Raw genomic sequence first — 13,832 nt, 5'->3', positions numbered from 1 at the left:
TTTGGTTGCATGTTTTTTTTTCTACGTTTTTGGATGTATGTGGGTTTTTTTGGCAGACTTTTTTGGATGTATGCTTTATTGACACGTTTTTCAACATTTTGGATGAATGTTTTTGACATGTTTTTAGACGCATATGTTTTATTGATGTTTTTTCTACATGATTTTGGATGCATATTTTTTTCTCCATGTGTTTTTGAATGCATATGCTTTATTGGCATACGTTTTTGGATGCATGTTTTTTTATCAACATGTTTTCGGATGCATAAACTTTATTAACATGATTTTGGATGCATATGTTTTTTCAGTATTTTTTAAATCCATGTTTACAATAACATACCCAACATACCCATTTTTTTTTTTTTTTGCACACAATGCATCATAAATAGTATCAGGATTAATGCATCCAAAAATATATGTTGCTTCTATTAACTGAGGTTAATTTAGTGCAGTAATTGCTCCTGTAATTACTAAGCCGCGTGGTTTAAAAATACGCCAAGCTAATTTTGTGATGCATTGAACAACACTGCAGACAAATACATGTCAAACAAGAGCTAAAGAGAATCTGAAAGCAGAAGTGAAGGTGTGATTATAGGACTGTATCGGGTGAAGTGCTCACAGCTCTCACTCTCTATTTCAGCCTTTTACTCGTCCAAAAAAAGCCCTTTGAATCTTCGCAGGCAGCCGCCCGGCTTCAAGTGAGTTATTGTGTTGGTTCAGTCGGTTTGGACGACAGGAGATAATCTATGACCGACTGCGCCAGACTTAAGGAGAGGCTGTTACTATTTAAAGATCTGTGCTGTGATGGGCATTTTAAACATTTGTCTGTGAAATTTTGGATTCTGATAATGACAAAGTTTACAGTACATTGAATTAATCTAAACTGGATGATTTAAATGGTAGCATATGGCACTTTCCAAGATAATGGACTGACACTTAAAAATAATCTAAATAGGTTTTCTAAAACATTTCTAAATAAATAAAAATAAGAAGTGGAAACATGGTTTTAGATTTGGCCTAAAATGTCTAAATAAATTTCCAAACAAATTTCTAAATAAATGGATCAAAGATGTTAAGACGTCCACGTCAAAAAATTTTGTGTCCATAGAAAGCACATTAAATGTAAGTAAAGTGTCCACTTTTATGGTTTTAATAAGTTTTTGGAAAATAAAATGTCAAAATTTGGTTGAAATAATGTTACATTATCATTTATGTAAAAAACAACAATTTAAAGCAGTATTACGCTTATTGATTTTATGCTTAAACCCTTTTTTGTCTTTAACCTAAATACAATTCGAAAAAAAAAATACATATAAACATAAATACATTACCAGAATTGGAAACACGGTTTGAGAAATCTGAGAATATTAAAATAAATGTCTGAATATATATATATATATATTTATAAATACCAACTGGAAACATGGTTTTAGATTTGTCCAAAATTGTCAAGTTTCTGAAGTCATAATTTGACTCAACTTTTAAGGTTTTTCTTCTTCCAACAACGTACTGGGAATATAAAGATTATTCCTCATCACTGATAGTCTCATGACTGGATTTGTTGACCTGCTTTATTTCGTCTCTCTTAATGGCAAATCCATTCTCCGAAACCAACTGATCCGCATCCTCTTGAATCTCTGAGTTTCTCATGTATTTATAGCTGTCGCCTTCATCTCAAAGAGCGGCACATGTCGAGAGCTCGCAGGTTTCTTTTCATGAGAGATTTTCGAGTGGAGATTATTTTGATCATAAATTGAATTACCCAGCAGTGTCTGGGTGAAGCTGCGCCCATCCGCGCCACGTGTGTCATTATGTAGATAAAATCACTCACATCTAAGCAACAGGTCGTCCTGGTTTATGGGAAATGCAATAACCCGCAGCGAGAGACTTTGTCTGGTTTGGAGTGATCAAAGTGACCTGAGACACAAGTAATGCACTAGTGACTTTTGCTCGGGTGGATATTCAGGGGGTCTCTGGATTGGATCATATTTATGGTTATTTTGGCAGATGATTGTATCCAGAGCAAGTTAGAGTGCATTTAAGGTCTACATTTCAAACCCATGACCTTTGCATTTCTAACACCATAATCTATTGTCTAAGCCAGAGAAATGCCTTTTAAACAATATGTTAATTGTTAAGGACATTCATGATGAGTAAAAACACTAGAAAATTACCTGTTCAAAACTCACCTCCACAATACTAGAGGTTTGTTTATGGTTGCTGGCCCAAATCAAAACCCATGATATATGATGTCCTGTATGATATATGATATGTAATATGATATATGAGAAGTGATATTTGATATATGAGCTATAATGTATGTATGATATGAGATGTGAGCTATGATATATAAAGACTGAGATATGATGTATGAGATAATGCATGAAAAATGTGATATTTGAAGTATGAGATAATGCATAAGAATTAGATATTTGATGTATGAGATATAATGCATTAAAATGAGATATTTGATGTATGAGATATAATGCATAAAAAATTATATTTGATGTGAGATATAATGCATAAAAAAGAGATATTTGATTTATGAGATATAATGCATGGAAAAATAGATATTTGATCTATTAGATAAAATGCATGACAAATTAGATATTTGATGTGTAAGATATGATGTATGAGATATAATGCATGAAAATGAGATATTTGATGTATGAGATATAATATATGAAAAATGACATATCTGATATATGATATAATGCATAAGAATTAGATATTTGATGTTTGAGATATAATGCATGAAAAGTGAGTTATTTGATGTATGAGATATAATGCATGAAAAAATAGATATTTGATGTATGAGATATAATGCATGACAAATGAGATATAATGATTAAAAAATAGATATTTGATGTATGAGATATGAATGAGATAATGTGTGAAAATGAGATCTTTGTTGTACAAGATATGTATGAGATAATGCATGAAAAATGTTTGATGTATGAGATATAATGCATGAAAAATGAGTTATTTGATGTATGAGATATAATGCATGGAAAAATAGATATTTGATCTATGAGATATAATGCATGACAAATGAGATATGATGTATGAGATATAATGGATGAAAATTAGATATTTGATGTATGAGATATAATGCATGATAAATGAGATATGATGTATGAGATATAATGGATGAAAATTAGATATTTGATGTATGAGATATAATGCATGATAAATGAGATATGATGTATGAGATATAATGGATGAAAATTAGATATTTGATCTATGAGATATAATGCATGACAAATGAGATATGATGTATGAGATATAATGGATGAAAATTAGATATTTGATGTATGAGATATAATGCATGATAAATGAGATATGATGTATGAGATATAATGCATTAAAATGAGATATTTGATGTATGAGATATAATGCATAAAAATTATATTTGATGTGAGATATAATGCATAAAAAAGAGATATTTGATGTATGAGATATAATGCATGGGAAAATAGATATTTGATCTATTAGATAAAATGCATGACAAATTAGATATTTGATGTGTAAGATATGATGTATGAGATATAATGCATGAAAATGAGATATTTGATGTATGAGATATAATATATGAAAAATTACATATCTGATATATGATATAATGCATAAGAATTAGATATTTGATGTTTGAGATATAATGCATGAAAAGTGAGTTATTTGATGTATGAGATATAATGCATGAAAAAATAGATATTTGATGTATGAGATATAATGCATGACAAATGAGATATGATGTATGAGATATTATGCACGAAAAATGTGATATTTGATGTATGAGATATAATGCATGACAAATGAGATATAATGATTAAAAAATAGATATTTGATGTATGAGATATGAATGAGATAATGTGTGAAAATGAGATCTTTGTTGTACAAGATATGTATGAGATAATGCATGAAAAATGTAATATTCGATGTATGAGATATAATGCATTAAAAATGAGTTATTTGATGTATGAGATATAATGCATGGAAAAATAGATATTTGATCTATGAGATATAATGCATGACAAATGAGATATACTGATTAAAAAATAGATATTTGATGTATGAGATATGAATGAGATAATGTGTGAAAATGAGATCTTTGTTGTACAAGATATGTATGAGATAATGCATGACAAATGAGATATGTATGAGATATGATGCATGAAAAATGAGTTATTTGATGTATGAGATATAATGCATGGAAAAATAGATATTTGATCTATGAGATATAATGCATGACAAATGAGATATGTATGAGATATAATGCATGAAAATTTGATATTTGATGTATGAGATATGAATGAGATAATGCATGAAAAATTAGATATTTGATGTGTGAGATATGATGTATGAGATATAATGCATGAAAATGAGATATTTGATGTATGAGATATGATGTATGATATAATGCATGAAAAATTAGATATTTGATGTATAAGATATGATGTATGAGATATAATGCATGAAAATTAGATATTATTAAAATATATATTTTAATCCGATCTAATCCAATTTGTACATATTTTACAAGGTCGCTAATTCGTACAAATTCATATGATGAGTTTCCTAATTCGTATGAGTTCGTACACAGAAATGAGATGTGAGATAGGACGTATGAGATAACATTAGATATTTTATGTGTGAGATATGATGTATTATATGAGATATATGATGTGAGATATGAGGTATGAGATATAGTGCAAGAGAAATTAGACATTTGATATACATGATATGAGAAATTAGATGTGATATATGATGTATGAGATCCAATGTATGAAAAATTATATATACGATGTACGAGATATGAGAAATTATGTGATGATATGTTAAATATACGATGATATATGACGTGAGATATGATGTATGAGATACAATGTATGGGGAATGAGATAGAGTATATGAGAATGCATGATGCATGATACGATCACTAAACCAATGTGAGCAGTAGTTACAGTGAAGCCTGACTTGCCAAAAAACACAAATAGTTTCTGAAATAATTAACACTTCAACCGAGCAATAATTAAAGTCAATTAAAAGTGTTGTGAAAACAAATATCGCATCTCTTTGTAAATGAGTTTTGGCGCAGATGTTGATGTGAACATTTGTTTCGTCAGCTCAGACAGTCAGCCGGACTGAGTCACAATGTGTGTTAATCTGCATACTAACCAACCACCTCCGCAGGTTCATCAACCATGACTCAGGGATTTAAACATTTATAATACACCGACTTGACCTTTAGAAACCTTACAAAGCACTCTGTGTTTCAAACATATATTTTTTTTTTATATACACCAAAAAGAGAAGGCCATCAACGGTGTTGCTCAGGCAACGGATCCTTTTATATCCAACCTGACAGGAGAATAAAACAAACCCGTGTTTTTACCACTGAGTAATTCTTGTCACCGAATTAGTGCATCTCTCTCTCCCTTCCCGGCTGAGAAAAGAGGAGGTGATTGTGAATGGACCCATAGCAGCATCGCCGCTCTCGGATGGCTGTTTCCGTAGCAACACGGGGAGGGCGTGCGGAGCGCTGAGGTATAAAAACACAGACAGTTTCTCAAACCAGACTCAGAAACTCTGAGCTGCCTGACAATAACCACCACAAACTAACTCCAGATCATGATGCTGAGGCCAAAGGACTTGTGTCAGGGATCTGGCACCAAAACTTTCCTGGAAGCCATGCAGAGCGGGAAAGTCCACTTGGCACGCTTCGTCCTGGATGCGTTGGATGGCCGTATCATCAACGGGAAAGCCGAAAACGGCCGTACGCTTCTGATGCACGCCGTGTGCCTTCAGGAGCAGGCAACCAGATCCAAATTCACCCAGCTTCTGCTGGAAAAAGGCGCCGATGTGAACGCCCGGGACGATCACGGACGCACGGCCTTGAGTCTCGCATGTGAACATGGATACTTAGATTCGGTGAAGCTCCTAGTGCAGTTCAACGCTGATCCAGAGCTCACGGACACTTGGGGAAACAGCGCCCTCATGTACGCCGCATGCGGAGGACACAGCCAAGTCTTGGAGTTCCTCGTCCGGGCGTTTAAGAAGCTTGGTCTGCGATTGGATCACACTAACCACGCCGGCCACTCGGCCATCCAAGTTGCTGATTTCTTCGGCCACAACCAGTGTGTACAAACCCTCAACGGGTGCGGAAAGAAGACTGTGAGTCCGACAAACAGCACCGGAGAACCTGCCGAAGACCTGCGGTGGCCCAATCGCCTCCCGAAGCAGGTCTTAGAGAGATTCTCCAAACAAATCCAAAGCAAACATGAGGAAATCCTTCCGGCCTTGTTTCAGAGACAGCTCCGCGTCGGCGACAGCAACGGCCTGCGGATTCGCTTCAGACGTCCGGACGCAAACCAAACCCTCAACAAATCCGAAGACGAACCGGATCTGCTGTTCGCTTCGAAACAGATTCAAAACTCAGTGCTGAAAGATGTCGGGAGCACTATAAATGCCGAACGGAAGACAGACAGCGATACGCCGCTTTGGGGCAAAACGCGGTCGTTTAATCTCGACCTCAGAACTGGAAGGAAACAATCTTATCAGGGCGAAGTGAACGAAGTCAACAGATCTGCTCCCAAATTCAAAAGAGCGTCGCTACAAGATGAAAAACCACTTGTGGCGAAGTTCTACAGTCACGACAGTGCAAAAACCACTGTCGCTGACACTTTCGAGAGTAGAAAAGACTTGCAAAAGCGCAGCAGCGTACCTAAAACAACCAGACAGAGCAAACTTCTGTTCAGTCGAGAAGAACTCGAACCTGAAAGGATCAAACCTCGCTCTTCAGGGCTCTCCGGATTGGGAAACAGACTCCTGCGTAGATTCACGGCTCCTGAGTTCATGCGACACATCAGAGACTGTCCCAGCGAAGCTGGACACGGTAAAGGGAAGATGTCACGATCTGAGACCTTCCCGTTCTCGCACACGCACATGAGAGTTAACAGCCAGCCGAGTGTGGACAGCATTAGTGCGGTGAGATGCGAGTTTGAGAGCAATTCTGCTCTTAAATAAGCTTTAAAATGCGTATTTAGAGTAAAACACTCACATGGGCATTTAGAAAGACGTTATAAATAGCCGTGTACTTTATGAATGTAAGAACTCGAGCTCTCTTGAGACTTTTAACTGCTGCCGCTGCTGCTGCTCTCAAGGTCTTTTGAACTGCCTTTGTAGATTCATTAACATTCTTCAGCTAATTTAATTATGCACTGCTAAAGAGTGTCTGTGCATTAAGTACTTATCATGCATGCATGTTATAGCCTATTTTTATAAGCATATTTTGAGAAAAGTGAGGCAAAGTCAAAAATGTTTTGTGATTTGTATGCATTAAAAAACAGTTTTGTAAATCTATGCATCTATACATCTTTGATGTAAATAGTTTATATTCTGCATTCTTTGATAGACAAATATATTAAAACAACCGTATAAACTGAGACATATATGAATAAAGCACTTGTGTACGCTTGGAGCATCTGTGTATATGAGAAATAAAACTTGATATCAGTGTTTTTTATTATATGCATGGTTTATTCTTTAAAAAATTTAAACGTATAGTTCTCTTCATCAACAACCGACATCCAAACAAGCACACGACACATGTTGTGAAAGAAGGTTGATTATGAATCATGTGTCCTCGGCTGCGTCATATACACAAACACAGAGCTGTGCAAACTAACCAGGGGCCGTTCACACCAGATGCGTCCCTGCGTTCAAACACAGATGGAGTGCGACTTATAGAAACAAATGCAGGAGTTCGGAAATACTTTTAGCTTAATATGACAGATTTGTGAGGAACGGCCTGTCGTTATTCAATTCCCTTCCACTGCTGACTTCAAATCTTAGCTCTATATTCAAACTTGCACACTGAAGTTTGGTTTTGACAAAATTACATTTGGGACTGTTCCTCATAAAACAACATCAACAACGTTTTATACTGAAATACTATTTTAGTTTTTTATACTTAAAAATTATGCATTTATATGTCACAATTCTGCCTGTTCTAAGTTAAGAATAAAAAATAAAAAACGTTATTTTACAAATCAGACTTTGTTTCTTGCAATTATGAGAAAAACAGTCAGAATTGTGAGATATAAAAACGTAAAGTTTATATATCTGACTTTTTTCTCTGAATTCTGCAGATCTCAAATCTCATTTCTATATTCAAACTTCCTCACTTAAGTTTGTTTTTGACATTAAATTTGGGACTGTTCCTTATAAAAAAAGCATCATATGACTTTAGAAGCTAAGATTATTGAAGTGTTTTGCAAAAAAATACTATTTTAGTTTTTATCCTCGAAAATTTCATATTTAATTCAATGTAATACTTGACTTTTCTTCGCAAATTTTTGTGAAATGCACATGAATTTTACATGAGTTAAATTTGTTTCTACACCATTTTTTAGTGTTTAACTGTTTTGTAAATTATATAAGTATGAAAATAAATAAGATAATTGTGGCTTTTTATCTCACAATTCAGACTTTCTTTCTCACAATTATTTGAAAAAAGTGACAATTGTGAGATATAAACAGAATTGTGAGGAAAAAAGTCACAATTTACTGTGTTTCTTGCAATTGTGAGATAAAGGTCAGAATTGTGAGATATAAACAGAATTTTGAGTTCATGTCACAATTCTGACTTTTTTCTCTTAAGTCTGAATTCAGAAAAAAATAAGATATGTCATTTTACAATTCAGGCTTTGTTTCTCGCAATTATGAGATGAAAAAAGTCAGAATTTTGAGTTTATATGTTGCAATTCTGATTGTTTTTCTCTGAATTCGGAATAAAAAATAAAAAAGGTATTTGCACAAATTGAACTTCTCGCAATTATGAGATAATACGGAATTGTGAGATATAAACAATTGTGAAAAAAGTCATATTTCTGACTTTTTTTCTCAGAATTCTGACTTCAGTATAAAAAAAAGTAATCGGACTTTGTTTCTCGCAATTATGAGATAAAAGTCAGAACTGTGAGATATAAACAGATTTATTAATAGAATTATAATTTTAGTTTATATGTTGCAATTCTGACTTTTTCTCTGAATTCTAAATTCAGAATGAAAATAATAAAGGTAATTGCACAATTGGAATTCTGGGGGAAAAAGTCAGAATTTTGAGTTTATATGTCGCAATTCTGCTTTTCTCTGAATTCTGAATTCAGAATAAAAATTTAAAAAGGTAATTTTACAATTCAGACTTGGTTTCTCACAATTATCATATAAATGTCAGAACTGTGAGATATAAACAGAATAAGGCAGATTTTTTGTCAGATATAAGTCAGAATTTTTTTTGCACAACTGAAATTCTGAAAAAAAAATCTGAATTTTGAGGTTTTATGTCGCAATTCAAGTTTGTTTGTTTATTTCGCACTTTTCTGAGAAAAAATGTCTAAATTTTTGGATGAATTTTTGCTCATGTAACACTGAAAAAATAGCAAATAAATGCTTTGCATATGATGACAAAAGGTGTCCTGTGTGAACGGCCCCAAACACAAATCAACATCTCTCTCCTGCTCACTTTTAATCTGTCAGTATGATCATTAAGGAAACTTCACAGTACAACAGGTAGGATGCGGAAATATCACAATGTAAACGCACACACGCACACCAACAAACAGACTTTCCCTTTCCTCTCTCATAATTAAACGAATGCAAATACGGGTCGTTTCCCACTCTGATTATGTACATTATTTGTTCTTCTGACGGCCCACCGCCAAATCAGCAGTTTAAGAAATCAGGAATGGCCGCTCAAGCTCAGATGCAATATTTACACGGTTTACAAACCATTCGCAGCACCCTTTCCAAAAGCAGGTGCTCGTCGACCCATTGAAAAATAATCATAAATAGGTCATTAAAATATATACAGCTGGTTACAATGGCTCATAAAAACGTTTCGCACCTGTCAGCGCTGACAACAAATGACATCGTTTCACCGCCTTTTCTCAAGAAACGCTTGCGTTCCTCAGATTAAGATTCAAGCCACTGTTTAGCCATGCAAGCCAGTCTTACACAAGCTGTAAAAACGCAGGTCAAATATGTGCCTCCTGTCTCTTTCAGCCGGCCCAGACCGTATCTGCGGACTTCCACATTTTCTGGGCTGATTTTCTAGATAAAATATTGGCATTTAAAATGGTAAATGTGTTAAACAGAACTGAAAGTACCACACCATCATTGGTTGTTGAAAATAAAGAGATTTGCAATATGACCAAATACATGGTGCAAGTAATTAAATATCAATGATTTTTCAAAATCGTAAATAAAAGTAGATTATTGAAGTACTGTCTCTGTCTTTTGACTTTTTGACCATTTTTTGATCTTTTCATGGAAACTCAACCCAAAAAAGTTTAAATCTGATTAGATGAGCCACATTTTAACATGTTGAAGTTTATCCAGTAATACATACAACTGTGTTATATAATTGCAGATTATAAATAAATATTAATGTAATGCTTTACAATAAGTTTCAATTAGTTAATGTTGGTTAACTACATCACTGCCTTGTTACGACCAAAACATGGAAGCTTTTCAACAGATATGGACACCAGATTTATTTTATTTTTATTGACTGTATTTTTCTATTTTTTTTTTAAAATTAAATTCAATTAAATTAAATTAGTTCAATGTAATTTAATTTTATTTTATTTTATTTTATTTGCCTGGATTAGCCACATTCAGAAGCTGCTGAAATGTTTTTATAATTTTGTATTACTTTATTTTTTTATTTAATTTAATGTAATAAAATCGAACAAAATGAGCCACATTGAAAGCTGTTAAAATTTTGCATTATTTTGTATTATTTTATTTTATTTTTTAATTTAATTTAATCTGCCATATTTGAAGCTGTTGAATTTTTTTATTATTTTATTTTATTTTTTAATTTAATTTAATTTAATTTAATTTAATTTAATTTAATTTAATTTAATTTAATTTAATTTAATTTAATTTAATTTAATTTAATTTAATTTGACTGGATGAGCCACATTTGGAGCTGTTGAAATTTTTTATTATTTTGTATTACTTTATTTTATTTTACTTTATTTTATTTTATTTTATTTATTTTTAATCTGACTGGTTTTTGAAGCAGTTGAAATTTTGTATTATTTTGTATTATTTAATTTTTAAATGAAATTATATTACATTAACTTTAATTTAATAAAATCTGACTGGATGAGCCACATTTGAAGCTGTTGACATTTTTTATTATTTTGTGTTATTTTTAATTTAATTTAATTTAATTTAATTTAATTTAATTTAATTTAATTTAATTTAATTTAATTTAATTTAATTTAATTTAATCTGACTGGTGAGCCACATTTGAAAATGTTGAAATTTAGCAAATATACACACAACTTGTAATTAATATAATCAACAGAAAATGATAATTCCAGTTTGTAGACAATTAATATTAAGTTAATGCCTTACAATGCATAATACATTTTAATGCATTTACCAACAATTATTACAGTATAATTTGTTAACAGTTAGCTCGTGTTAGTTCAGGTCCATTACAATTACAATTTTATTCAGTTTAATTTATTATTATAATTTTTTATTTTATTTTAATAATGTATTAGTAAAAGCTTTAGAAGTATTTTTCAGTGTCAGTTGATGTTAACTAATGGAATCTTATTGTAAATTGTTAACGATAATAAAGTTGTAGAAGAGCTGTAAACACCAAAAGTGAGATCATATATGAAACCATTATAAAATTAGCCAAAATATTCTGAAAAACCAACACAAGTATGGATGAAATTCAGGAATGAGGCTTGTTCCAGGTTCCTGCGGCCGCAGATTCGATGTGAGTCACGATAACGTGCTTCGAGCTGAACATAAAACCCAGCGGCATCTCAGTCAGACGCACTTCTTCTCTCCTAACCCTAACTTAAGCACCAATAAGACGTCCTCAGGAAGAAGAAAATGGCTTTCTAGAGTTCATTTCTCATGAAACAGCCATCTCAGTCCTGATTGCTCCGGGGAACACGAGGTGCTTCTCACTCTGACAGCCCAGAAAAGCCAGCGCTTTGCCACTCCTGGCTGGTTTGCACTCCAGTGTGGATGCAGGGCTTCAGCAGCGGGACATGCGCTTGCGGTACTGCTCCACCAGGGGCACCAGGCACTGCGGAGAGCTGGCCTGCAGGAGGAAGGGATGCTCCAGGAGGTCGGTGGCACTGGCCCGCTCCAGCGGATCCCGCGTCAGCATGCGGTCCAGGAAGTCCTTCAGCACCGGGGACACCTGCAGACCAATGGGACGTTCACAGAGAAACAAAAGAACACATCAATCGCCTGCAAATGAACAAAATCACTGCCTTGTTACAACCAAGACATGGATGTTTTTTTTTTCAACAGATATGGACACTAGTTTAAACATGTTTTTATCAGTTTGTCCACATTTCGACTTCTTTAAATTATGAATTAATTTTTTTTATTTGGTGTTTATTTTATTTTATTTGTTTTGAGTTTAAAAACACATTTAAGATGCAGGTATTTTTTTTTTTTTTAATTTTATTTATTTATATTTTTTATTTAATTTTAATTTTATTTTATTTGCATTTTTTTTATTTTATTTTTATTTATTTTACTTCTGAAAATGTCAAAATCTATTTTTTTTTTAACCTATATGTGAAAGACAAAGAATCGTTTTGAGTTTAAAAACACATTTGAGATGCCAGGGTTTTTTTATTTAAATTTAAAATTTTATTTTACTTTTTTTTTTTTTTTTAGAATCATAGTGGTGGGTTTTGCACTTCAGAAAATGTCAAAATCTATTTTTTTTAACCACATAAAAAAATAGACAAAGGATCGAATGTAAAATTTGTAAAGTTTTACATTTATTTTATTTTATTTTATTTTTTTATTTTTTATTTTATTTTATTATCCGCCCACAACACTTTAGCGTTATAGTGGTGAGTTTTGCAGAAAATGTCAAAATCTATTTTTTAATCCACATATGAAAAAACAAAGGATTGTTTTGAATAAAATTTTTTTTTGAGATGCAGGTTTTTAATTTATTAATGTCATTCAATTGCTTAACAATTTTTTTTATTTGATTTGATTTATTATGACCTATTAAATTTGTTGATTAATTTTTTTTTTTTTTTTTTTCTTTTGTTTGTATTCATGACATTAGGTTTAGCCTGCTGTAGAGTAATGTTTTGGTTCATTTAATATTGTAATTTATTAATATTATTAAATTATAAGTTTATTTTTTATTTTATTATTATTTTATACATTTTATTTTATTTTGACAATTTTATTTGTTATTATTTATCAGTGTTTTTATTTTTAATTTAATTTAATTTTTTGTTTTATTTTATTTATTTATTTATTTTTATTTTGTATATTTATGACATTAGGCTTAGTCTCCTATAACGTTTTCGTTCATTTATTATGATTTATATATTATTTACATATAGATATAGAACTCCACTGTTTTGTGTGTATGTTTGTAAGAACTTCTGTCTGTAATTTTGTATGTGTGTGTTTTTCTGCTACCTGATGAACGTTGCGTACGGTGGGCGCCGGCTCGTCTCTCAGCCTCTTCATGGCAGCCACAGGCGTTTCGCTGAAATACGGAGGCTCTCCGTCCACCATCTCCACCACCATGATGCCCAGAGACCAAACGTCCACCTGCAGATTCAACACAGCAATCCTCATTTAATCTGACAGTCACAACAGCGTCTGCTTGTGGTTTGTTTTGTGGTGTTCAGCTGTACCTCCGTTCCATACGGTGATTTAGAGATGACCTCAGGAGCCATCCAGTACGGCGTTCCCACCAGAGACTTCCTCTTAGGGATATCCTTACTGATCTGAGCACAGAAGCCAAAGTC

At 32.7% G+C, this 13,832-nt stretch overlaps 2 protein-coding genes across 2 annotated transcripts in view; one reads left to right on the top strand and one right to left on the bottom strand.

Moving 5' to 3' along the window:
- The first annotated feature begins 5,601 nt into the window (after positions 1-5,601).
- On the top strand, positions 5,602-10,718 carry LOC141295891 (uncharacterized). Its single transcript, XM_073827173.1, has one exon. It carries the CDS (start codon positions 5,629-5,631, stop codon positions 7,021-7,023), a length of 1,395 nt encoding a protein of 464 aa, XP_073683274.1. The 5' UTR covers positions 5,602-5,628; the 3' UTR covers positions 7,024-10,718.
- Positions 10,719-10,916: 198 nt separating this feature from the next.
- Positions 10,917-13,832, bottom strand: part of LOC141295962 (serine/threonine-protein kinase PAK 6-like) — a 20,591-nt gene continuing 17,675 nt past the window's right edge. Inside the window, exons 6-8 of the mRNA XM_073827248.1 lie at positions 13,719-13,832; positions 13,498-13,632; positions 10,917-12,238 (exon numbers count right to left, since the gene is read on the bottom strand). The exon at positions 13,719-13,832 is cut by the window's right edge and continues 1 nt beyond it. Coding sequence (XP_073683349.1) covers positions 12,071-12,238; positions 13,498-13,632; positions 13,719-13,832 — 417 coding nt within the window. The 3' untranslated portion in view covers positions 10,917-12,070. The remainder of the gene's footprint in view (positions 12,239-13,497; positions 13,633-13,718) is intronic.

The sequence above is a fragment of the Garra rufa genome, chromosome 21 (assembly GCF_049309525.1).
Source record: "Garra rufa chromosome 21, GarRuf1.0, whole genome shotgun sequence".
Lineage (NCBI taxonomy): Eukaryota > Metazoa > Chordata > Actinopteri > Cypriniformes > Cyprinidae > Garra > Garra rufa.
The sequence above is the reverse complement of the archived record's forward strand: the minus strand, read 5'-3'. Positions and strand labels throughout refer to the sequence as shown.

Excerpts from the sequence above, each read along its gene's own strand:
- LOC141295891 (XM_073827173.1), top strand. The coding sequence starts at position 5,629 with ATGATGCTGAGGCCAAAGGACTTGTGTCAGGGATCTGGCACCAAAACT.